At 44.2% G+C, this 27,049-nt stretch overlaps 1 protein-coding gene across 3 annotated transcripts in view; it reads left to right on the top strand.

Annotated features, from left to right (window-relative positions):
- Positions 1-19,178, top strand: part of Lin52 (lin-52 DREAM MuvB core complex component) — a 78,874-nt gene extending 59,696 nt beyond the window's left edge. Inside the window, exon 6 of one of the 3 annotated variants that reach the window (XM_052185459.1) lies at positions 17,323-19,178. In XM_052185459.1, coding sequence (XP_052041419.1) covers positions 17,323-17,378 — 56 coding nt within the window. In that variant the 3' untranslated portion in view covers positions 17,379-19,178. Of the gene's footprint in view, positions 1-14,025; positions 14,416-17,286 lie in introns of those variants that run through there. The other 2 variants (XM_052185461.1, XM_052185460.1) reach the window with 2 other exon arrangements.
- The last annotated feature ends 7,871 nt before the right edge of the window (positions 19,179-27,049 follow it).

Genomic DNA, 27,049 nt, shown 5'->3' with positions numbered 1-27,049 from the left:
GCTCCTCCCCCTCTCCTCGGATTTGGACCTGTTAGTGTGACTATTCTTTGTGCTCTTTCCTTCTCTGAAAATGCACTCTTCCCACTGCAAACTGTAGGAAAGAAAATTAGCTCCTGACTTTTAACTGTTATTAAACTTATAATGGTATGTATAAAATCAAAAAGGAGCTTTTAGCTACTTTAAAAGTTAATTAGTTTGTCCAACTTGCAGCAATGGAATAAATTGCAATGAAAACCATAAAAAACTATCCAAAATGAAGCACAAGAGAATAATAGTTAAAATGAAATTGATAGAGCCAAATTGAGCAATTCAGTGCTCTGGAGATAAGAGGCCTTCCCAGGGGACCTGTCCCCCCACGGGGCCTGTCCCCCCACGGGGCATACTTGTACCCAGAGCTAGCACCACCCTCATGTGGAGTAGGCCTCTGCCTGCACCCTTCCCCATGTTTTCTGCCAGCCTGAGGAGTCCCAGGGCCAGCCAGCAGTGGCCAGCCGCTCTGGCAGGGGCCACAGTAAGGCACAGTGGTGTGTGCACAAGAACATCTTGGAAGCTCTAGTCCCACAAAGACCTCAAAGTCCAGTGCCAGCTAAAGCAGTGGAGGAGGCCTCGTGGTGGAAATGAGCAGACTGCATGTGAAGAGGAAAGAAGCTGCCTCCTACACAGGCCCCTCAACAGAAAAGAGCACGGGAGCCTAGCATGGCTGCTGGTGCTTCCACTCCAGCTACAGGTTCTGAAAGTAAAACACATCTATGAGCCTTTAGCTCAGGGTGAAGCACTCTGCCGCATGCCCTGTCTTTTCCCTTTTCCTCCTATGTATGTGTGTACGTATGTATGTATGTATGTATGTATGTATGTATGTATGTGTGTATGTATGTGTGTATGCATGTATGCATGCATGCTCTTTCTTTTTTGTCTTTTAAGGAAGGAGTCTTGCTGTGCCCTGCATTGGAGCTTAAAGTTCTCCTGCCTGTGTCTGCATATCCACCACACCCAGGCTTCCTCTTCCTTTTCAAAGACCCTGGTCACTGCCCTTCTTGTCCTAAAACAAAGGACACAGAAGTGCCACATAGGTGCCATGGACCCCATGATAATGATTATTGTGTTTGTTGTCAATGCTTTCTAAATTATCTAAGTGAGGGAGTACGGGGTTTATACTTAATGAGGAATGTTTCAAAGAAAAAAGAACCCCCGAGTTGGAATCAGGTGACTCAGATGGGTGTTCTGCCACTTGTTGGACGTGACCAATAATATAATTTCTCTAGAGACCGAGTCTACCTACTGTAGACTCTGAGCTACACCTTGCCTGGCTTTCAGTCTCAGGGCACACGAGTGGCAGGAGGTGTGTGAGGAAGCTTTGTCCCAGCCGAGTGGCATAGGTGAAATATCACTTCCATACAGTAACATAGGCAAACAGTCACTTTCATACAAGGAGTTTATTTTTTTGATAATTTAACAACATGAAAGAAACTATTCTTTGTAAGGAATCACAGTAGACTCATAACAGCTTTTTTCTTAGTTTCTGTGGGACCTAATGTACAGATCTATGTGTGTGTTTATAGATTTGTTTTTCAACTCCTCTAAAAATAAAGCTTAAGACACCCATCCCAAGACCCACAGATTAGCACATTTCTTTCCCTCATACTAGAGACTCTCCAACACAAGCAGCATAGATTCTCGACAGATGCCAGACCTATTCTTAGTGTTGGGCACAGAAATGAGCAAATGTGGCCCTCCCTGAGCTCCTCTTAGGACAGGAGTATAATTACAGGCACTTCCCTGGCTAATTTTGTGTCAACTTGACAAAGGCTAGGGTCATCGGAAGGAAGGAATTGGTGGTGGATGTGGAGGGCCCACATCATTATGAAATCGTCCCTAGGCAGGTGGTCCTGGATGTTATAGGATAGTAAGCTGAAGGAGCTGGAGCGATAGTCAGTGGTTAAGAACACTTATTCTTTCAGAGGACCTGGGTTTGATACCCACATGGTAGCTCACAACCATTTATAACTCCAGTCCCGGAGATCCTCTGCTGGCTTTGGTGGGTACCAGGTACACATGAGGTACACAGGCATACGTATTCAAAACACCCATGCACATAAAAAGATAAAATAAATGAAAACTCTAAAAAGGAAGAAACAAATAAAGTAGGCTGAACAAACCAGAAAGCACCATTCCTCCATGTGCTCTATGTTGGCTCTGCCTTGAGTTCCTGCCCAGCCTTCCCTTGGTGATGGAGTGTGCCCTAAGAGCTGTAATTTGGAATAAGCTCTTTCTCCCCTAAGTTGCTTTTGGTCATGGTGTTTTGTCACTTGTCTTCGTTAGTGCCTTGGTCATGATACCATGACCAAGTCAACTCTTATAAAGGAAAACATTTAATTTGAGGCTGGCTTACAGGTCTAGAGATTTGGTCTATTAGCATCATGGTGGGAAGCATAGCAGCTTGCAGGCAGACATGGTGCTAAAGAAGGAACTGAGAGGCTCCTTGATCTTTATCCTCAGAAGGGAACTCTGTACCACACTGGGTGGAGTTTGAACATAGGAGATCCAAAGCCCACCCCTGCAGTGACACACTTCCTCCAACATCTAATAGTGTCACTCCCCATGGGCCAAGCATTCAAACACCCGAGTCTATGGGCCTATTCAACCAACTATTCAAACCTCCACATCACTGCAATAGAAACCTAGTTAAGTCAGGCATCTGGGGCCTGGAGGTGGTGGTAGAGCCCAGAAGGCCTGCCATATGGCCTGAACTTCTAGGACTAGATGAGAGGAAGCACAGCACAGTTGTTAAATGGGTAAGATGTTTGACCTGATGCTTTACAAGGGAAATAAATAAGTGGCTAGTGAGTATGGAGAAATAATTTTTAACATCACTAGTCTTCAAAGAAGTTGAATTTGCAGATTAACATCATAATAGGATACCAGTGTATAGCCAGTAGAGTGGCTAAAACCAAAGGTAGACCATGCAGATGTTGGAAGGTGTGGAACATTGAAATCTCATACATTACTGACAGGAATATAAAATGTCATAGTCATTTGGGAAAAGTTTGTTAGTTTGTTTTATGAAGCTAGCAAATGTCACATACATAAAACTCCTAATTTTTTGGTCAAGATGCATGAAAATACACAATGTGTTTCAAAACTTTATTTATAATAATTATAAGTTAGAAACATCTCAAGTCTTTCAGAAGGTAAATGAATAAGCTAACAAATTTGTGGTTTGGCTACACAATGGGATGACACAAAGGCTTCCTGGTTTGCTTCCCAAAGCTTGTTCTTACAGAACCCAGGACCACATGCCCAGGGGCAGTACCACCCATAGTAAGCTGAACCCTCCTCATCAATCAAGAAAATGTGCCACAGGCTTGCCCACAGGTTAACCTGGTAGAGGCATTTTCTCAGTTAACTGTCTTTCTTTCAAAATGACTGTAACTGGAGTCAAGTACACACAGTGTACTAGAATAAGATCATTTCCTGATCTCTCCACTCCGCCCCTCAAGTTGTTGGGGGAAAGACTATTCTCACAGTCACTAAGCTCTCCCTAGATTCCGTGTTTACACAGATCACCAACTCCGGAGTAAGTGTCACTGCCCAAAGGAGTAGAGAGGCACTTTCTAGGGAAGAGTGTTCGTGCCTTTTGGTGTCTTACCAGCTGCAGACATACACACATAATAAACATGAAGTAAGAACTTAAGTAAGAGCTTGTTAGGCAGTATTTGAGGGCAGTGGTCTAGCATCTATAAAAGTGTTTCCCTTGACTTTCACTTGTATACTCATTTGAATGTAACTAAAATTAATAAAATGGAAGTTTAAATTTAATTAAAATCTATAGTAAGCACTTGTATAAAATCTGATTAACATTTCCCTTTTATTCTGGTTTGCCATATTTTTACCTACAAGCAGCATTTAAGATCCTAAATTATTTTTTAAAAATCCTCAGTGATGATCTGTGCTCTCATCAGAGTGTGCTTTTCTCTCTCGCTACGCAGCATGTCTTACTAGCTGGGACAGACTGAGCTATGGAGTTGAGTGATGCAGGCTGTTACACGGGCTTTAATTGTTTTGTAAGCTAAGAATATTTTTGTGTTCTAATTATTTCAAACTCATAATTTATGAGTATTATAAATAAGGTTATTTAGAAACATCAGAATAGGATATTATGAGGAAAAACAGGTTTAAGTGGCTATTATTTTTAAGCACAGGCAAAATAACCTCTTATCTGATTATAATTCAACTTTAAATGAAATTCATAAATACTGAAGATGGAAAGTGTTATGCCTTTCTACTGTGACATAATTTTTTCTATGCTACATAATTTTATAAAGAAAAGTTTTAAAAATTAAAGCTTGCTAGGTAGCTACTGTATATCTTATATCTTTTCAAGTTCAATTAACTTTAAAATCTTTTTCATCGATTAATTTATTTTCTGGTCAATTTGGTCAAATGGAACATATATATGTGAGTAACAAGTACTCTGTTTTAAGTTGGATAAATTGGGGAGCTGGAGAGATGACTCTGAGGTGAAGCACTTGCTGCTCTTGCAGAGGACCTGGGTTTGTTTCCGGCACCACACCCTCCTGTGACTCCAGTTCTAGGGACTCTGATGCCCTCTTCTGGCCTCTGTGGGCAGTGCACCCATGAAGAACACCCATGGGTTAGCTATTTGTCAGCTTGACACAAGCTAAAGTCATTTAAAAAGAGGGAACCACAATTGAGAAAGTATCCCCACCAGATTGGCCTGTGGCCAAATCTGTGTTTTATTATTATTATTGTTGTTGTTGTTGTTGTTGTTAATCTATGTGAAAGGGCCCAGCCTACTAGGAGCAGTGCTACCTCCTGGGTAGTATAAGAAAATAGGCAAGCCATGAGGATCAGGCCAGTAAGCAGTACTTCTTTATAGTTTCTGGTTTAGTTCCTGCCTCTGGGTTCCCTGCTTCAGTACCTGCCTTGACTTCTCCTCAGTGATGGGTTGTGTTGTAGAACTATAAGCTGAAATAAACCTTTTCTTTCTCAGTTGCTTTTGGTCATGGTATTTTATCACAGCAATATAAACCCTAAGACAACATATATATACACTAGCACTCATAAACACATAAATAAAATAAATAAATTGTTTTTTAATTAAGCAAATCTATGAAGTAAAAGACTGGTCAAAGTAAAGTCGAATTAGTGAGATCATCATTTCTCTGTGTAGTTAGTTGTTGGCAGTGTGAGGACATGGTGTTGAAATACAGTTTGGCCTGTGAAGCTAGGCAGTGGTGGCATATACCTTTAATCCCAGGACTCTAGCGGCCTTGGCAGGCAGATCTCTTGTAAGTTTGAATTTGAGGCCAGCCTAGTCTACATAGTGAGTTCCAGGATAGCTGGGGGGGTACAAAGAGAAACTATGCTCTTAAAAAAAAAATTAATTTAAAAAAATTGGCTAGTGAAAGCTTTAAGTTAAGCTAGTCCTTTTTGTATCTTGCTATAGTCTCTTCTGAGAAGATTCAATAAATAAATATCCAAGGACTCATTTTCTCCACCTCCCAAGAATCTTGTAGAGACATGTGACCCAGTGGGCTTCTCTCATAGCTGTGTACTGGACAGAGTGAAATATGCTACTTATCTGTATGATTTCTTAAGTTATTAAGAGAGGGATGGGCTGGAAAGAAGCAGTTATTTACCAGACCTAACCTGTGTGTCCAGTGTGTTAATTAAGTAATCTGCTTTTGACCATTGATCATTTGTAATTTGTTTCTCATCCAATGATTTTAATAATGAAAATAAATATTAATGACGTGAAAAGTTCTTCCCTTTCTAACACTTTTCCTGAGTAGCCATTTCCAAGCCCTCTACAGAATGAATTACACCTATCTCTCTTCCTGGTCTTCTCTGCCCTGAGTGCTCATGGGGAGCTTCCAGAATTTGCCTGTGATGTGCAGTGTTGGTGAGGCTTTCTTAGCTATAGCATGTGATAATGAGCCCCACACCCATCCCCACAGTCCATAAAGGTCAGCCTCCTGCTGCTGTTAGATCTGCACACTTACCACACTCTTTGCTTTGCTTGTGTTCACTGAAACCTCTAGCTATCACACCATTTCCTCCATTATGCTTTTCTGTGTATTTCTAACATTTTAAATGACAAAATTATCACATTGAACAAAATAATATAGCTCCTTAGCAATGTCTTCTGTAGTCATGTCCAATTTAGCTCAAAACTATGTTGTTGTTTTTTACAATTGCTTTATTTGAATCATTGTCCGGATACTATGTTTTATTGACATACATCTAGTCCATTTTAATCTTCCCTATAACAACACACACATGCACATGTGTGTGCGTGCATGCACACACACCTATTTCTTCAGGTTTTTTTAATATTATAGATGTTTGTATTCTATTAACTGGCAGAAGTATTTGTTTTGATTTTTTTATTAAAGTACTGTTCAAATTTGTTACTGATTATAAACTCAAATATATATGCTTGGTTTATTTAATAAAACTTACATAGGAAAGTAAAGAGAGCCTATAAAGATGACACAGAAGTTAGGAGCACTTATTGATATTATAGAGAACCTGGGTTCAGTTCCCAGCACCCACACGGTGCCTCACAGCCATCTGTAACTCCAGTTCTAAGGAATCCAACTCCATCTAACTTCTGAGGGCACCAGGTACACCCTTACGTGATGGACAGACATACATGCAGAAAACACACACACACATATAAAATATTTTAAAATCTTTAAAAAGAAGAAAAAGAAACATACCTATTGTCCCAACCTAACTAAAGCTAACTAATTTCAGTGTCCATTCTCATTTTTTATTTACTGAGAGCTTTGCCTTTAAAATTCCCTAGCACAAATATTCTCTAGTTTCTTAATTATATGCCAAGTATCTTATTTGTTTATTTCACAAATATATTTTTAGGGCAGGCGAAATGGCTCAGCGGTTAAGAGCACTGACTGCTCTTCCAGAGGTTCTGAGTTCAATTCCCAGCAACCACATGGTGGCTCACAACTATCTGTAATGGGATTTGGTGCCCTCTTCTGGTGTGTCTGAAGACAGTTACAGTGTACTCATATACACAAAATAAATAAATGAATCTTTAAAAAATATATACATATATTTTTAAATTCAATATGCAAGGTACTTCACAAATGTCTGTTTGATTAACTTAAGTAAGCAGAGTGACAAACATTGTTCAGGGCCCTGTAGATACCATAAAGTTAGTCTTAGGGGAAACACAGTCTTTATGTGTGTGATTTGTTATATATCTATTTTCTTGTGCCAGCAATTGCCAAATGTGAGGTGTTTGCACGAGCTCAAGTGTGTGTGTGTGTGTGTGTGTGTGTGTGTGTGTGTGTGTCTGTCTCTGTTCATGCATTGGAGCATGTCTTTAAGTCTCAAAGCAATACAGTAAGGTACAGAGCAGCCTCAGCTTACAGATGGAGTAGCTGATGCACAGAGAAGCCATGTGCACAGAGAAGCTACATGGCTTCTCTGCAGATTTAGAACCAGGTTTTAAATCCTGTACAATCAAAGGGTTTCTGTTGTGTTAAAAAAAAAAAAAAAAACTATCAGGCAACAGAAAATTTATTAGAAAATAGTGTTACAGTCTTCCCTGCTAGTGTTTTAAGGAAATGCCATAATATTGTCCAGTAAACATATGTAAAATTTGTAGACATCTATTCTCATTGACATCTTAAACTGGAACTATTTTCAGTTAAAACTTCAGTTATAAATTTATAAACAAGGCCACTTCTAACAACATTAAAACAAAATTATATTTTCTATATAAAGAAGAATTCCCCAGTAGCCATGGCATCTTTGTGGCGTGAAGGAGGATAGCATCTTTTGTGTCTGCAAGTCTTGTACACGGTGTTACTACAGAGAAAAGCAGTGGTGTGGATATCTGCTCACAGTCCTGCAAGCTTGATGTATCTGGGCCTTGGCATTTGCTTGAGTTTGCAGATTCATGAACAAGATTTTTATTTTTTAAAGTTACATATTTGTGTGCTTTGCACTCGATATCCAATCTGTATTCTTAGGTTGTAGGGTTCCATTAAAATAAATAAATAATTTCAGCACCTCCCCCCATGCTCATTTTGTATAATATGGTAATGATATCACCGTAGCAGTAATTACGGGTCATCTTCATTTCTTTCATCTCTGCCTGTTCTGATGGCTTCATTCCTTTGACGGAAAAGATTTGGCTCTGGGCGCTATGATTATTTTGTTAAGCGTTATTCGAATAGACAGGAGTGAGAGAAATTAATCAATCCAAATGCAATTAGCATCATGTTTAACCCAGTGATGGACATCTCAAGGTGAAACAGCCAGGGGAGTTTCAGACATTATTATTCAATCTAGTGGTTCTTATCTAAATTATAATCAAGAGAGGTTTTATTGGCTTCTCAATGTGAGGATGTAACTCTTTCCCTGCCCTAGGGGTCAAGAAGGCTGGTCTTTCTTTCTCCCCAGACTTAAGCTGCACTTAGAAATGGCATGGACCAAAAAAGAAAGTTGTCTGAATATCCAAGTTGTGTGGAGTGATGTGTCCTGTGATCTTGGACTGTTTTCCCTGAGAACAGAGTACAGCATACGAGTAAGCTATTCTGAATGTGTGCAGATGAGGCCTTTTGACTAGTGCTCTGTCTTAACCTGGAACAGTCATCATCACTGTTCTTACTTTATGAGTGATATAACAACTGTGTGACGCTCCTAGACTTGGGTCATCATGTTTTATGGGGATATATTATTATATAAATTCCTGAAACATGAGTATTCTGCACAAATGCATGAGTATGTAGTAAGAGTCCCTAATGGACTATTAGTTCATTGTGTTGATTGCATTGTGTTTCACACAGTTGAGCTTGAGAGAGAGACCTTGAGCAGAGTGTAGTGGTACCCCTATAATCACACAGGAGGCAGAGGCAGGAGAACCAAGAGTTGGTTATCTTTGGCTCTGGGATGCTATAGAAAGTTGGAGACCAGCCTAGCCCACATGAGACCCTATCTGAAAAAAGTGAGTGTTGGGAATACAGCTTAGCATGCATTTACAATCCCAGCACTCTGGAGGTGGAGGCATGCAGGTCAGGAACTCCTTCCTCCATAACAAATCTGATGCCAGCCCGGGCTACATGAGGCCTGGTCTCAAATACCTTCTAAGGTAGTTGGCTCTCACTTCTGTAATACAAATATTTAAGTTTCTTTGTTGTCTGGGAGAAGGATGATAAGATTGCATGTTTGAAATCTAGTCTTGCTTTTGCTCTTAAGAGAGTTCTGAGTAAGGAGACTTACTGGAGAAACACGGCTCTCTTCACCTGAAGACAGCATTTTCAAGTGCCTGACAATTAAGATTCTTCTGCATCTGCCTTCAATCTCCAGGCATCGTGGCTGACACCTCATATTTTATGTTCCTACTTTATGTTTTATATTCTGAAAATAAATCTGTTGGCTAGATATTTCTCTTCTTTTTTTCCCTCCTTCTGCTATGAAACACTTTTAAAATTATTTTCCATATTGGAACTGTCCAAATTTGTTTACCTGTTCATCAAGTCCTGGCTTTCCTTTCTGCTATTACTTCTTGGGTTAAACTTGGGTTATTGATCTCTTGGTGTTCGTCTCTGTCCAGAGGAGCTGTGACACTGAGCTAGCACTTAGTGAAGATTCTGGGGCTGGCAAGCTACCTTGGACCTGCTCTGCTGCATACCATTACAGCAGGAAAGCATTCCAATTCCTGAAAACTAAAATCAGCATTATAAATCATCTTGGCATCTGTTTGGTTTCTGCTGCACCAAAATATCTATTAACACCTGGCTTCACCTCCAAGGCAGCAGGCTTTTCAAAAACAGTGGCACCAGAAAGCATATGATACACAGTAGGCACACTGTGACTGACTTTATTGATGAACCACGCCCTTCCTGCTTCCTTTGTAGCACACACTGACCGTCAGTGAGTAGACTCTCTCTTGTCATAGCTGTCAGATCATTCAAGGTTTCAAGTGCAAAACAGTAATTAGTGAGAATAATACTACATATCTACAAAACATCTTTGCAAAGCTAGCTAAAAAAAACAGCCTTTTGGTGCATTGAGTAAAGCTGAATTAGCCAGGCTTTTATGTGTTCCTTTCTGTTCTGAGTAAATCTTTGTATGTTTAAAGAAGGTAGCTGCCTCTAATACACCAGGCATGATTCCAGTAGGGGCTGTAGGAGTTTGGTTTTATTTTTTTTTTCTGTTACTATCATGTTTGCTTATTATAATAGAAGAGATGGAATCAAAATATGACAGCTAAGAATATGAAACTTTTTCAAGGAAGCACCTTCAGCACCCTGATTTTGCCAGGAATATTCTAGTCCTTCTTTGACTTTGGGAGAGTTGTAAAGTGGACCCTAAAGTGTAACTGGACCCTTCTCATCAGGATTATTGGAGTCAGCCATAAGGGCACCAGAGATCTCCAACAGCTTCACGTGACAGACTTGCTTTCAGAAGGTTCAACCTTCCAGACTGCATGTGCTGCTGTCTATATACAAGGTGTCTCTGTTACAGTTGAAGTACAGATCTTTTAAGGATAACAAATAGAGGCCGAGGAGACGGCTCAGCAATTAAGAGAACTTGTTGCCCTTGCAGAGGACCAAGGTTTGATTCCCAACACCCACTGGGTGATCCATAGGAGACCTGACCTCCTGCTGACCGCCATGGGCATCAGGCATGTGCACGGCGAGCAGATGGATATGGAGGCAAAGCACTCACCTACAGTAAGATGAGTAAAATAAGTTTAAAATAAAGGTCTATGCTGAACAGTGGTGGCACACACACACCTTTATATCCCAGCACTTGGGAGGCAAGGGCAGGCAGATCTCTGTGAGTTCGAGCCCAGCTTGGTCTATAGAGTGAGTTCCAAGACAGCCAGGACTACATAGAGAAACCCTGTCTCAAAAAAACAAAAACAAACAAAAACCCAAAGATTTATTTTAAAAAGAATAAATGAAGAGCTTTCTTTTTACCAGGCCTCGGGCTGTGTTTGTTTATTTAGTACAGTGTGTGCGCCCCCCCCCCCCACACACACACACACACCCTGTTGGTGGACTACTAAGGAAACTCCAATACTTGCCAGGGTTGACCAGAAACCTAGGGAAGGAGTTCCGGCTGAGAACAAGGGTCACATGAGTTTGAAGGTTAGAACAGTATGTTTCTATGGTGCAGCTGAAGACTGAAGCACAAGAAAGACATGGTGACAGTAGGCAGCACTTATGAATGCCTGTGACCTTTGCAGTATCAGTCCCACCATGAACAGATGAGAAATCTGAAGCTCCAGGGGATAGAGCTGGGCTTGCCCACCGGTCCAGGTCCAGGAAGAGCTGAGCGGGAAGTCTGGGGCTGCTGAGTGTGGAAGAGACCTGCCCTACCACAGTTTACATGTCTTCTTTGTTTTCTTGGCTGCTCATAGGAGAATCTCCCAAAAGCTGCTGGCTGTGTGAGGAAAAAAACAAGAGGAATAGGGAATAACTCTTCTCTACCTTACAAATGTTTTTAATTACAGTGCAGCACCAAACTATTTAAAGTAGATTGAAATAGAAACCCCAGCATTTTATGAGTTTCTTCTATTTCATTAAAAGTTACTTAGTCTTTACTACACTGTTCCCTACATAAAAGTCAAGCAGAATTGTATCAGGCAATTGACTCAAAGTTATAATCTGAAAAATCTTTCTGTAATGAAACTCATATGTCATGGACAAAAGGTACAAAGCTCTGGCAGAGAGGGCTGGTCTCGAGAGATTCTGCACCCAATCTCGTTAACCAGGGGCCTCTGGTAATCCCTCATCCCCTTGCTGGTAAGAAATCAATCTGTACTACTGAATCCTTTCACCCAGCCACCAGAAAATTTACTGCAGAGAAGGCAGTTTGGGGCTAGGCGCTGCAGAATGGGAGTTAGAGGCAAGGGTAAACGGAAGATGGAGGAATTGAAGGATCTAAGGAAGAGATTATATTAACCCCACACCTCTTTCAGAGTGAGCAGGATAACATCGTCCCTTGAGCCATGACTTCTCTTAAGTCTACCCAGGTATTTACAGCTGCTATGAACTTGACAGCCTGAGAGAACTACAACAGGGGATAGAAGCAATGTAAGCCTGGGACTTGATTGTGGTCCAGCCCATTGCTAGCTCTCTGTCTGCATAGACAAGTGCTCCCCACTCTCTGCAGCAGTGATCCCTGCAGTGAGAGTCTCTGTTGTGCTTTCCCCACTCTGTGATCTCTGCCCTATCTAGAAGGACCTGTCAATCATGGTGATGTGGTGCCACACTTCTCTTCTGCGCATCACGTATTCTGGTGGCTGGTGACCGGTGGGCAGGCCTCTCTTGCATAGTTATTAGAAGGGTAGTAGTGTTGCCTTCCCATTTGAGCTGATAGTTCTAGACAACGGACCCCAAAGCAAAAAAGAGCAAATCTCACCAACTAAATAAAACTCTCCTGTCTACTTTTGTCTTGGTCTTTTCTCCTCTCCTTTTCTTATATATGTGTGGTGCTAAATGTCCAACCTGCTAGGCAAGCAATCTACCATTGAGCTATATATCCCTAGCTCTTAGGGTTGCTTCTTTTGTGTGTGGAGTATATGTGTGTGAGTGTGGATGCACATGTGTGTGTGGATGGAAGCCAGAGGAGAACCTCAGGTGTCCTTTCTCAGTGTCCACCTTATTCCCTAAGACAAGTCTCACTGGCCTGAAAACTCAGATAAGGCTAGACTGGTTGACCAGCCAGCCCCAGGCCTCCACCTGTCTTGCACTGGGATTATAAGTATGCACCACTCCACCCAGCTTTTCTAAGTGGGTTCTGAGGACCAAACTCAGGTCCCCAAGCTTATACAGCAGGCACTTTGTAGAGCATCATCTATTGTAACACACTGTAAGGTTGGGAAGAAGAGTTCCTCCAGGAGAACGGGGAGGGAACTACAAGTGTCAAGCTAGAGAACTATAATCTTACCTTGGCCTTCTCTGCAGAGAAAAACAAACTGTAACTACTGGGAAGAAGGAAGGGTGGAGCTAAGCAGGAGACAGCTAGCTAGCTTCCTTCCCCTGAGGGCAAACAGCCGCTCTGAGGCCTTCCCAAGACAGAAGTGAGATCCTTAGGTAAGAATACATTAGCAAATATATTTACATATATAACCCTTCTTAGAAGTGTGCTGTATCTCTCTCTCTCTCTCTCTCTCTCTCTCTCTCTCTCTCTCTGTGTGTGTGTGTGTGTGTGTGTGTGTGTGTGTGTGTGTGTGCGCGCGTATGTGTGTAAGGAATATGGAACAGTAGCAGAAGGCTGTCCTCTTACTCCTAATGGGATTTTGTAACAGCATGTGCGAGTTTGTTTCAGAAGTCAAAAATGAACAGATGTTGGTATAAATTACCTCTGTGTCTGATGTCTTGCAAATTAAAAGCGCGGTTGGCATCACTAAACAATTTCACTAGGTTTGGGGGGTGCGGTGTGTGGGCCGTGATTATTGTCGAAGGTTGGATAAGAATCTTCACACTGCAACAGATCAAGAGAGCAAGGATAAAAAACAACGAATAAAATAAGAGCTATATGAATTAATCAGAAACGCTAACGTTCCTGATGACAAGTGAACAGGAGGGCACTTGCTCTGGAGCAAGCCCTGACCCATAGCAATTTCCCTGTGCACAAAAAGGGGTTGGTGCTTGGGATCTGATTTATAGGACACAGCCCTCTTCTAGGGAGCGGCTGTGTCACGCATTCGTATATCTCCTATATGGGACTGGCAAGAAGGGGAACTTTCTCCCCTCCCATGCAGAAGATGATGTCTTTTGAATTACTTCTACTTTTACAGCGGTTTTCTGCAGCTCTGTACTTGGATTAGGTGGAAGGGGAGGGATGATGGAGGGGAAAGGGAGTTGGAGGAGGACTGGTTAAACTCAGGGAAAGCTTACTATGAGCTGCTTGGGGATTGCCGCTCATTTTCCCTTTAAGTAACTTGAGTCCTCAAATATTTGAGTCTTTTTAAAATTCTAAGTCTAAACATGTCCGGGTCATTCTTTCACCTAGGGGACAGAGATTAAGAGGCTGAAGAGATAGATGGCTCAGTGCTTAAGAACGCTCTCTGCTCTCACACTGGATCTGGGCTCGGTTCCCAGCACCCACATGGCAGCTTAAGACCATCTGTAACACCAGCTCCAGGAATCTGGCACCCTCTCCTGTCCTCTGCAGGCACTTAAACGGGCACACTGGCAGGCCAACCACCTGTCTTAGTCGGGGTTTCTATTCCCGCCCAGACAGCATGGGTATGGATAGATGCCATTTGTTTTCAATGTTGATTGCTATTCCTGGTCAGTTGGGGAGAGTAACTTAACTTCTATAAAACTCAATTTTTTTCTTTTAAATTTTTCCCATTTTCCCATACCCTATTTTCTATCTTTCAATAAATACAAACCAAAACACTTTGTATGTACTGGCTGGTTTTGTGTGTCAGTTTGACACAGGCTGGAGTTATCACAGAGAAAGGAGCTTCAGTTGGGGAAGTGCCTCCATGAAATCCAGCTGTGGGGCATTTTCTCAATTAGTGATCAAGGGGGGAGGGCCCCTTGTGGGTGGTGCCATATCTGGGCTGGTGTTCTTGGGTTCTATAAGAGAGCAGGCTGAGCAAGCCAGGGGAAGCAAGCCAGTAAGAAACATCCCTCCATGGCCTCTGCATCAGCTCCTGCTTCCTGACCTGCTTGAGTTCCAGTCCTGACTTCCTTTAGTGATAAACAGCAATGTGGAAATGGAAGCTGAATAAACCCTTTCCTCCCCAACTTGCTTCTTGGTCATGATGTTTGTGCAGGAATAGGAACCCTGACTAAGACATCACTCATATGCATAAATAAAAATAGATCTCTTTTTAAATTCCATGAGGAATTGGGAGACCTGAAGGACCACAGGCAGAAATCCCCAATGGAATCAGGACTTGTCCAAGGGTTCAGCCAAGGGAGTTGTTGCCCATATCTGTTTTCTATGTTGCAGACTGGTTTGATGCTGTTTGGGGGTTAAAGTTCCTATACTTTACACTCCAGAGTAGGCAGTTGACCTGTGCAGCTACTCTACCTGAAAGTGGAAGTAAATCTGTAAAGGAGTGGTTAAGAAAAAAGACTCCAGTTGGTGGAGTTTCTGAGGTTTCTGACCCCCCTTATTATCATTCATCCATCACTCAAAATGTGGGGGTGACAGCACATCTATCTGTTATCTGTCCATATCAGTTGTTCCTCTCTAAAAATGATTGTGTTGGTGATCACCACTATACTGATAATATCCAAGAACGGGTAGAGCAGATGGGCTCTGTCCACTGCCTGTCTACAGATGCAGAGGGTGAGGCTTGGAGACTGCCTAGCCTGAGGCCTTGAAATTCTGACCCTCCGGTCTCTGTCCTGAGAGCTGGAGTTTTAGACTTGACCACCATGTTTAGTTTATGAAGTGCTAGCAAGCAGTCTACCATCTGAGCTGCATCCTCAGCCCCAAATCCTGTGGATCTCTGAGTCTGAGGTCAGCCTGGTCTACAGAGTAAGTTCCAGACCAAACAAGTCTACATAGAGACCTCATCTCAAGGAAAAAATAAATAAGAAATTATTTTATTGGGGAAATAAAAACCCATTTTTTGAAACTCTACCATATGTAGAGTTCACTGACAGCCACTGGCCAGCATAACTGACTGTGCTGTGTCCCTTTCTGCCTATTCTTTTGTATAGTATTGTTTGTGTGATCAGCATTTATTCAATAGGCCTGCCCTCAATCCTGACATTTAAATGGAGGAATATATGTATAAAACTTGTGTGCATCTACCAAGGAAAGGTCAGATTTTTGCCCCTGTCTGGTTGGGGACACTGAGGGAAGTATAGGCTGATGATACCACTAAAAGCCTCCCTGTGGAGACAGACTGTACATGTACGGAACAGGCGTGAGGCTATGGGAGCTGTTTGTGCATCGCTGGTGATTGAACCTTGAGCCTGCTACAACTGTGGGCAAGCAAGCATCCTGCCAACCGAGCTACATCCCAGGCCTTATTTTACTTTATTTTATTTCAAGACCGGGTCTTATTAAATCATCTAGTCTCCAGCCAGGATTGCAGGCCTTACCACCAAGCCTTGCAGGCCTTACCACCAAGCCTGGCAAACCAGCAGCTGTTGGGTTTAGATGGATCAGAGTGAAGGATGTGTCTGTCCCACATGATGTGTTCTGCTCTAGGGAAGGCAACAAGGTCGGGAGCAGATGCCCCTCATTTACTGCAGATCCCTCCCCAGCCCCTTCCTTTCTTTGGCCAAGATGGACATGTTCTTTTTTTGAGGCCATGGGACACCACCTGCCCTGTGTCCACTGTATACTTCTGAAAGACTTGTTGCCTCCCCACCTAGCCCGCAGAAACTTTCAGAGCTGTTAAAATACATTTAAGATGTAAAATGATGACTTTGTGCAATGAAGATGGGGTGATGGGGGAGCAGGGGAATACAGTACGCATGCTTATTGAAATTTTGTTTGACAGAACTATACTAGGGGGCTTCTAGAGTGCCCCTCTTGTAATTGGGAAAGGTTTTACTTTTACTTTGGAGCCTTACATATAGGAAAGTGGCTGAATAAACCTAGCAGTAACTGGGTTTCAAAGATTGATGGTGCTGAAAGGCAGAGAAAGACACATAAACCTTGCCTGGCCATATTAAATACCTACGGACTGACAATGCCAAGAGAAGGAAGACCAAAGCTCTATAAACTCTGCTTTATTACACATCCTGGGATGAACTGCACTGAGGGAATATAAACCCTGTTATATTACAGTACACAAGGCCTCCCACTGCTCCGAGGAGAGGTGTGTATAATCACTGGTTTTGATTTGAGGTTTTAAATGTGCAGAGACCAACAGTCCGGAGAAAATTGTAATCTTGGTTGGATTTGAGCCTCCCAGAACAAACCTCATAAGATAGTGGACATGGGTACCAGAGTTGAGAGACAGAAATAGAGGGACTCCTACCCTTACTGGGAATCAAATCCCCGGTGACTTTTGCAAGGATAGTGGATAGCCTTCTCCAGTTCACTTGTGCCTTATACAGTTGCCAACTTTATACTCCCTGTCCAGTTTTAATTGACAGTAGTAGATTGAATTTGTTGGGGTAGCAATTTGGTATACAATTGATTTAAGCGTATGCCAATTGATCTAATTACCAATATGCTTTTAAGTGCAGGCACACGTGACAAAGGTAAGAAAGTCAGACTATAACTTTGGAGAAATGGGTCTCTTGTTCCAGTATGCATTTTTAACTTAAATCTTCCTTTTTTCTATTTTAGATTTGCATTGATATTTTGTTTACTTTGTGATTGCAGCCAGAGAGATGACAAGGGGAAAATTCTTGAACATTCTAGAAAAGCCCAAGAAGTAGCAACTGCTCATGGACTGGTGTTCTGAAGACTGTAATCAAGTTCCCTTCCACATGCAACTCTGATGTCCACCACCTGCTTCCTGGGGAAAGGCTGGAGACGGAGCTTCAGGACTGCCCTGGTCCTGGCCCCTGGCACCCTGCGCCTCTGAGGACATTAGGTAGAAGAGGAGAGTCTGTTCTAACCAAGGACCATTGCTGTTTGCTGCGTCTGCTCCATAGCTCTGGACATTGGTGACACAGGGCATGCCATTCTGAAAGGAGCTCTGGGATCATATAGTTCCTTTAATTCTGTAATAGCACAGTTAGAAGTGACTCGTTGGTTGAATGGGTTGTGTTGAGTTCTACTTGATCTCTTAAGCATTCATGATGTGGACATCAGAGACCAACTATGTTCCTATGCATCCTGACCTGTGACCTCTCCAAGATCTGTGGATTCCATGACTTCCATTCCAGAGGACACATTAGGATCTTGTTGAAATGCACATCTGCTTTTTGAAGTCCATACCTCCAATGACACTTCGGCCCTCAGCACTGTCCCGGTCCCCACCTCCCAGTCCCACTCGCAGGTCTGACTCCAAACAAGAACTCTTGCAGTGACTTTCCTGGGATTAGCTGTAGAATGATTGGCTCATGCTGTGTCACTTTGAGTCCTAGACCTTCAGACCAGTGAGAAGGTAACAGAAGGAACTCTGGGTAGTCTGTTACATTTGTAAGGAAAAAAGTGGGAGGACATGGTTGTGAGAGTCCCCACGTGACTGAAGACAGGAAGCCTGACTGACTGGTGTGCTAGCCAATGGTAGTGGCATTTGTCCCCTCCTTCCCCTCTCAGCCACTTATCAGACGCTTTGCTTATGTGATAAGAACACACCCCACGAAAGTGTCCTGGCTTAACTACAACTCTCACAGATTTTTTTTTAATTTATTATTATTATTATTTGCTAGTTGTAAAGTCTGAAAGTCTTGCCCATGGGTAAAATCAATTAGGCCTTGTCTCTCACATTTTGAAAAGTACAGAGAGTTCCTTGGGCATTGTAGAAAGAAAAGCTCTGTGGCCATCGTCTACTGGGAGTGTGGACACAGGAAAAGTTGTGGTCAAGTTTGTGGTCTTGTATCTGTTAGGCCACAGTACTCTTGGGTCCACAGCAGATCCCTTGACCGGTTTTTGACATTTCTGCTTAATGCCAGAATTGATGTTGGATTTTTTTTCTCCCCTCATTAATGGTTTTGATCAACACATTTTACTTTTTGAAAGGAAAAGGCAATGAAATATATACCACAAAATATGAATATGAAAAGATATGTATTCTGTTGGGTTACTCCCTACAAGGGCCAGTTGATTTTAAGCTTAAGTCTATAATTGACATTTTTCAATCGCACTGAATGCAGTTAAAGTGAGTGTGTACAAGTGGTCGGGAAATAATACCATAATGTCAATTTTTGTTCTTCACTCTATTTTTGAGAGTTGATGGCATCAGGCACTTTTCAGAGTTTGGGGACTGTGGAGAATACTGGGCTAGCTCCCCAAACTAATGCAAGTCTGTAATAGGAAGCCAGGAGTTGGTGTTTTGATCTGCTATGGCCTCCTCCTGTAGTTCTATTCACCAGCACTTAATTAATGTAAGTAGATGTTTTAGACTTGTGGTATTTATTGTTTTGTATTGTCATCCTTAGAAATATTAATGGTGTATTTTTATATTGATAATATAAACTTATGTATAGTATGTATATGTATTTTAGAATGTTAGAGATACTTTGTGTATAATGTTGTGTCTCCATAATAAATATGTCCCTTGTATAAGAGGCCACGGTTTTCCTTGAAGGGCCAAGCTGCATATTTAAAGCATAGACTTACCACAAGCACAGCTGCGGCGACAATCCCACGGTCCCACGGCCATCCTACCCGTTGCTCTTCCTAGAAGCCCCATGACCCTGCTGGAGTCACCCCCATCGGTCCTCAGCATTCATGAGTGCCACTCCTGTGACTCTGATCACCAACTCATGCCTCAGTTCATCTGTGGGCTCACTCAAATCAGGGCAGCAGATGCAAGTGATAAAAATCACTTTACTGTCTCTGCAGTCTCAGAACAGCATTTAAGCCACCTGTGAGTGCTTTGCAGTGACGTCCGTATCCCACAGCATTAAGGCGTCGCAGGAAGACAGACTGCAAGTTGAACAGGGCAGGTGGGCCGAAGTAAATGGCTCCCAGGACTCAGATCAATGGTTTCTTAACAGCTTAAGCTTGGCCGATCTTTATCTCCACGCATGAAGTCCTGTTCTCCATTTCATGTCTTCTCTATCCTTCAAGAGATCTAGGATCGCCACATGCCAGCAGCTCAGCGAGTGGGCAGGCAGGAGTCTGTCTCCAGGTTCAGTCCACATTCGGACCGGCCTATCACTGGCTGTTTATGTCTGTTTAGACCTTTGCCACTTTGGAAGTGTGCCCCTGGTCTGAAAAGCCCATTGACCTTCCCACCTTTTGTCTGGCCCTTTTTGTTTTAGACCAGGGACGGTTGGAGACTTCAGGTGATACCAAGTGCAACTTGGGTGCCCTGGTTGGCCGCAGTGCTGGCAGAGCCTGTTAATTAGCACAAGAACAGCCCAATGCTCCATTAACCGGCCAAGCAGTCGGAACTTCCCCTCCTGGGGCCTCTTCCTCCTAATGAGAGCAGGAGAAGGGCTCTTACAAAACATTGCCTTAGAATAATATTCTGCTTTGTCCCCACCAGTAACCAGGGCTGACAGGATCACTCTGTCCATCTCTCCTCTAATTAGCACAATTCCAGCATGGCCTGAGCCAGCAAATAGAGAAAAGCGATCAAAAGCGATCGGACAACCGTACGAATCACAAACACAGAGAGCCATTCCCTGTAATTAGGTGAGACAATCCCTCAGTCCTTTCTCGGCTGGAGTTTGCTGCTAAGACTCTGGCTGTTTGGGTCCCAGCAGCACAAGCTACATGTCTCCCTGGGACACTAATAAGCCCCAAATTGTCTTCCGCTTCATACAACTCTAACCAGAAGACAGATGCAGGGGTGGGGGGGGGGGGCGAGGAGGAGGAGGGAGGGAGGGAGGGATGGGGAACACAGTCTCTAAACAAAGCAACTCATGAGAGGTTTCCCAAAGCCCAAAAGGCTCAGGCTGTGGGGCAGAGCAGAGCTGCGCTGGGCACAGGCTGGACTCCATCCCTGGAGCCAGAGTCTGAAGTACCGGAGCTCTGACCTAGGAAGCCCTCTCTGTTTACTGTGGCTGTGGCCCGCAGTGTGTGACTGTGGTACTGCACCCAGACCGTCAGCTCAGCGAGGTTCTTACCTCAAAGGGGCGTCACACAGAGCCTGAGTGAGAGTCTACCCTCAGAGAGCGCTAGGCCAGGCAGAGGCGCCACTCCCTCTCAGCCGGCTTACATTTGAACCCGATCACCTCCACGTCTGGTTCTTCCCCTGTGTACTGTCGCAGTCTCTCTTGGATGATCTCTTTTTAAAAAAATAGAAATGTAGCCTGTTTGCCACGCAAGCCATCCTAATTGGCTGCATTCTGTGTGACTCAGAAGGCTGGCTGGTAGATGAAGGAAAATCTGATTCCCACCCCCAGGATCGCAGCACGACACTTGGGGTAATGCAGTGATAAACTTAATCATAGCCAGGGACAAAGGGTATAAGAGTTTCCTTGGGAATCTGAAGCTCAAGTTCTAAACAGAATTAGCTAACATTTTTTTTCATATTTATTTTGATCTACATCTGATATTGTTGGAAGTCACCTCCAATAACCAGAAAGTGCTCAATTATATAGAATCAAAAAAGCCAAAAATCTCAGTGACTTTTCCTACCATCCCTGTGCGGAAACACCATGGTAACAAATGTTAAGTCCAAATGTGCTAAGTCTCTCACTGTAACAGATAACACTTCACTGAAATTTACCTAGTCGTGAGGTGTATCATTGCATGTTGTGAGAATCAGTGGGGGGTGTATCTTACCATTGTGTGACTATCTGACAGGGCCATTAAAGATGGACCTGGTACCCGGGAACCCTGGAGTAATCAGTGCTAAGTAGCATCACCACCCCTTCCCTCCATCCAGCCTTCCACTTTCTGAAGTCACTTGGAAAATCCAGTAGTTGACTCAGCAGACAGTGGCGTGAAAGTCCATTTGTGGCTGAGAACCACTTGGAGGGAAGTATTTTCCATGACATTGTCAGGGTCCTGAGCTGACACAGGCTTCCCATGAGCAGAATCACCACAGCAGAGCTTTTCCGACTGGAAGTTTCTGAACATCCATGTTATTCGGGTCACTACCCAGGAATGCGTTTCCTGCTTTGTCCTAAGCCCCTGGACCTTGCTCCAGACCCCTCCACGTTGCTCCAGGGGCTTTACCCGGTGGCTATGAGCTTGGTCAGGTTTTCATTCCCTTCCCGGGGCCTCCGCTTCCTCCACCCTCAGAGAGCAGCCTGGCCTGACCAGCCTGAGGTCTCGGGTCAAATGAGGCTGAAGGTCACATCCTGGTGCCTTCCTGGATACAGCCAAGCTCCAGGGACAGTGACCTGAGACCTTAGCTCCACACAAAGGAACAGCAGGGAAGAATCCAGTTGGAAGAGTCAGCACAGTTGAGGTTGAAGGGACATGAGAAGCACTGGCTGCAATGGCCACAGGCCTCTGAGCCAGCCCAGAGCCAGAAATCGGCTAGAGAATATGGGGTGACTGAGAGGGAAGAGCCCTGAGTTCTCCATTCATCCTAGCCTCCCGTCTGTTGCTTTGCCTCCGCCTGTGTGTGTGTGTGTGTGTGTGTGTGTGTGTGTGTGTGCAGGTGATCATGTATGCCTGTACATAAATCAGAGAGCACTATTGGGTGTCTTTCTCCATTGCTTCTCTACATTATTTTTTGAGAGAGTTGTCACTGGCCCTAGAACTGACCAATTCAACGAGGTTGGCTGTCCAGCAAACCTGAGGAATCCTGTCTCAACCTTCCTAGTGCTGAAATTGCAGGCATGCCCTGCTAAGCCTGGATTTTACGTGGGTCCTGGGAGTCAAACTCAGGTCCTTGCAAGATGAGGTGTCTAGCAGAGAAGACAGAAAAGCACCAGGGCCAGAGACAGGGAAGGAGCAAGAAGACTAGGCCTTGTCCTGAGACATAACGCAGCAGCACCCCAATCTGGGGCGTCAAGCCCCAGCACCTGAGTAGGCTCTGGGGGTTCCTGAGGAGGTTTGCATCATCTATCAGTAGAAACAGATGACATACTAAGAGCGGTAAATCCCAAGGTGACCACATCTGCTCTCTTCCTCTGCCTTTGTTTACCAAAAAGGTCAAGTCACAAAGGGCAACATGGCAGACTTGAGCAACCCTGAGTCCTGCCTGGCCATCACCATCCATAGCGCTGAGGCTTTCGGCCAGATGAGGGGGTGGCTGGATCTAGTCATCCCTCCAAAGGAAGAGGGGGAGCACTCCAGAAGGAAGCACGGACAGCTAAGGCAGTTGTGATTCTGGGAGGACTCTAGCACAGGCGACACTCCCCAGTATCACCAAAGATTGATGCAAATTGGTTTGGCTCTGACCCTGTCACACCAGGAAGGATAATGATTCCAGCACAGGCGAGGAGGGGGGTGCACATGGCGGGGGCTGTGAGGATTGGTGGCTCGCTTCACATCTTCATTAATGATCTGAAAGACTGGGGTAAACAGCATGCTAATGAAACCCGTGGATGATTGGTGTTACAAACCCCAGAGAGGACAGGAAAATCGCACAGCAAGACCCAGCGAGCTTAGAAATATGGGCAGGCGATTGTCAAATGATTCGTCCTAGGAAAATGAAAGTAGACACGTCGGGGAGGAATGATGGAGGGGCCTCTGGGTGCAGGGGGAGGGGGCTGCAAGTCTGAAAAGCAGAGGTGGGTGGTGAGGTTGGAAGGTTAAGTAAGGGGACAGACGTGCAGGAAGCATGGAAGAGCTGGCCTTGAGGTCCCAGGGACAGACACAGGGGCACTCCTGGCCCGGGGCTGTGTGAGCCCAGCTGTACACCTGAGAACCACACGGGTTTCACTTGTCCACTAGACAGTGTAAGCTCCTGGTGCCTTCTACAAGGCTGAGCTGTGACCAAGCCATGAGCTGACCTTATTTACAAGTAAACCATCAAGGAAGGGGCTTTCGGGTCTTAGGAGCCATTTTGACCCATTTGAAGAAACAATTTCAGATGGATGGATGGAGGGAAGGAGGGAGGGAGGGAGGGAGAGAGAGAGAGATGGGGATATAGAGGTAGAGCTAGATAGAGATATAGATATGCTTCCTGAGCATATATAGTAAGCACTTGGGGTGAGGTTTGGTGCGACTGTCCTCTAGTTTTATTTCCTGAGCTATAAATAGTCACTTTTCAAGTAAATTATGTCCCCTTCCCTTTTGAGATAGCACTGTAGACCTGGCTGTTCTAGAATTCACAGACGTTGGGGAGACTGGTTCAGCGGTTAAGAGCACCTGTTGCTCCTCCAGAGGGCCTGCGTTCTGTTCCCAGCACCCACATCAGGAGGTTCACAACTGTTGTATATAACTGCAGCTTCAGCTGACCTGATGCCCTCTCCGGCTCTGTGAGCACCCACACCTGCTGGCCTTCGTTTACATAGATGTGCTTGTGCATACACATAGATCTCGAGAGGCACACGCCACCACACAGTCCACTCCCATCACTTTTTTTCAGAGTAACAGAAACAAAATCCTGATGTCAGAGGTTTGGAGCAATGAATCTTCATGAAACTGTGATAACAGTGAATTGACTGCATTTGAGGAAACCTCGGTCCAAAGGTATTCACAGCCTGAGGCCTAAGAAGCCCACTTTTCATTTCAATCTGTAAGGGAAAATGGCTTTTTTTTCCTTCTTTTCTTCTTTTCTCCTCCTTCTCCCTTCTCCATTTTCTCCTTCTCCTTTTTTTTGAGATAAGGTCTTAAGTATTATAAGCAAGACCCAAACTGAAATGAAGGCTAATTTGGAACTCCTGGTTCTCAGGCCCTCACCTCCTGAGTGTTGAAGTCCCAGTCGTATAGTGTCTGCCTCAGACGTCATGCGTGATAGGCGATCACTCTACCCTGAATCACGGTAACTGTTGAGTTTGCTATAAACCCAGCAATTTCCTAAGATAGGGCACAATCTCTCAAATGGAACAACTGACTATTCTACTTTAAACCCACGGTCTTCTTTTTGTCTTCCCTTCCCCTCCCCACCCTCCACCCCCACCTTGAAACAGGGTCATATTCCATAGCCCTGGGTGTCCTGGAACTCACTATGTATATAAACCAGGCTGGCCTTGAACTCAGAGATGTGCTACCTTTGCCTCCTATGTGCTTGGATTATACATTCTGCTTTTTTGATGGGTTTGGGAGCCAGGCATGGTAATGCAAGCCTGTTCTAACCCTGAGATGGCTGAGGCAGGAGGATGGTGAGATTAAGGCCAGCTTGGACTACATAATGAGACCCTATCTCAAAAGGAAAATTTTAGTGCAACCTTTGTTAATTCCACTTCTAGGTGTAAGGCCAATAGAAATAAGTGTCCACCAGCAGACACTGAAAGAATATCGGTAATGCTGCCTTTAATCCCAGCACTAGGAAGCAGAGGCAGACAGATCTCTGAGTTCAAGGCCAGCCCGGTCTATAGAGCAAGTTTCAGAACAGTGAGGGCTACACAGAGAAACCCTGTCTCAAACAAAACAAAACAGAAAGAAAAAAGAATATTGGTAGCTACCTCATTCATGCAAATAAAAAATAACCAAAAAACTTCAAACAAAAGGACAAATTTTTAACTCTTATTGTATTTTCTGTATTGTGTGTGTGTGTACCTGTGGGACACGCATTATCATGGCGTGTGTTTAAAAGGTCGGAGGAGGGCACACACTAGGACTATTCCTGATTGAAGTGGCCTGCAGTGCCAGCAGTCAGGGCAGCTGACTCTAGAGAGGACATGGGGGAGGGGGGCTTGAGTCTGAGGCTGTACACCTTCACTGAGCTGGACGTGAAGTGTGCTCCTGCCAGCCTGTGAGCTGTGCTTCGAACCAAAAGGATCTTTCAGGCTCCATAGGGAAGCATCAGTAAGATCTGATGGTTTTCATTTTCAAGCTATAAGTCCTGGGAACTCTTGGGGGCGATACCTTGGAGGATCTAGATGCTCTCAGGCCCATCCTGAACTTTGGGGTGCACAATAATGATGTCCTTTTGCCGCTGCCTGTCACACCTCCACAGCAACTGAGCCAGGCCAGCAAACCTGTCCCGTGACCTTGACACAACCCAGAGCTGCTCGCTAAACAGCTCAGGGCCCACACTATATGATTCTTTGAAGGAGAAACGCAGTTGTGTCCAGCCTTTACTGAGAAGCCAGAGCGAAAGTTGAATCTGTGTGACTGTTTTCCAGAGCCTGACATACCAAGGGTACTTAGAGCAGCACAGTCACTTGAGTGGGCCGATGCCTGAACCCAGCCACCAAAAGAAGTACGTAAACTCTTCCCAGAGAGAGCTAACTACTGTGTCAAAGCCAAAATGCATGCGTGTGTGTGTGTGTGTGTGTGTGTGTGTGTGTGTGCCTGTGTGGTGTGTGTGTGTGCACACATGTTCATGTGAGTACAGTCATGTGCACACACATGTATTCATGGGCAAAGACCATCTCCAGCGTTGGCCATTGCCCTCCACCTTGTGTGGACAGAGTTCCTCGCTGTTCTCTGCAGTCTGTGCTCAGCTAGCTCGCCCAAGAGCATCTTGGGACTCTCCGTCTCCAGCTCCCAGGAGTGCTGGCGGTACAGACGCACATGCTGTGTCCAGCTTTCCGTGGTCCTGGGGCTGTCACTCAGATCCTTGAGCTTGTGGCACAATCATTTTACCCATTGAGACATCGTCTTAGCCTCAATGTGCTTTTTAGCTCCTAAGACAGTGGCTCTCAACCTGTGGGTCACGACCTCCTGGGGTTGCATACCAGATATTTATGTTACAATTCATAACAGGAACAAACAAAGTTATGAAGTAGCAATGAAATAATTTTATGTATGGGGATCACCACACATGAAGAACTGCATTAAAGAGTCGCAGCATTAGGACAGTTTAGAACCACTGATCTAAGACATAAAGATGTTCCTTTCTAAGAAAACTAGACATTCTAGCTGAGCTGCCAGTGTCTGTGATGTGCCTCCGTCCAGTATAGTCCTGACTGTGCTGGACAGGCGCTCCAGGTCTTCTCAGAACCCAGACTTCTGAGACTTCTGTTCTGGTTTGGGAATTCCCTCAGATGGAAGTGGAGGACCATTGACTGGTTTCTAGTTCTATGTTATATGCATACGTGTAGCCATTAGCCTCATGTAGCTATTAAATCTAAGTTAAAAGTAAATACAAATTTAAAGTTCAGTTCCAGCAGAAAGACGTGTCTGCCTCCCATAAAGTGAGGTAGCCAAAGGCAATGACCTAAGATCCTGCACCATGCTGTTTCGACTTACATCTTCCAAACTGTGATCTAATAAACCCCTCTCCCTCCCTCCCTCCTTCTCTCTCTCTCTCTCTCTCTCTCTCTCTCTCTCTCTCTCTCTCTCTCTCAATTGAATGTCTATATGTCTGTATCTGGGTGGTAATTCATGTGGGTGTAATATCTGTAGCAGCCAGAAGAGGGCGTCAGCTCCACAGGAGCTGGGGTGCCATTGTGAGCTGCCTTATGTGGATGCTAAG

The sequence above is a fragment of the Apodemus sylvaticus genome, chromosome 6 (assembly GCF_947179515.1).
Source record: "Apodemus sylvaticus chromosome 6, mApoSyl1.1, whole genome shotgun sequence".
Taxonomy (NCBI): Eukaryota; Metazoa; Chordata; class Mammalia; order Rodentia; family Muridae; genus Apodemus; species Apodemus sylvaticus.
The sequence above is the reverse complement of the archived record's forward strand: the minus strand, read 5'-3'. Positions and strand labels throughout refer to the sequence as shown.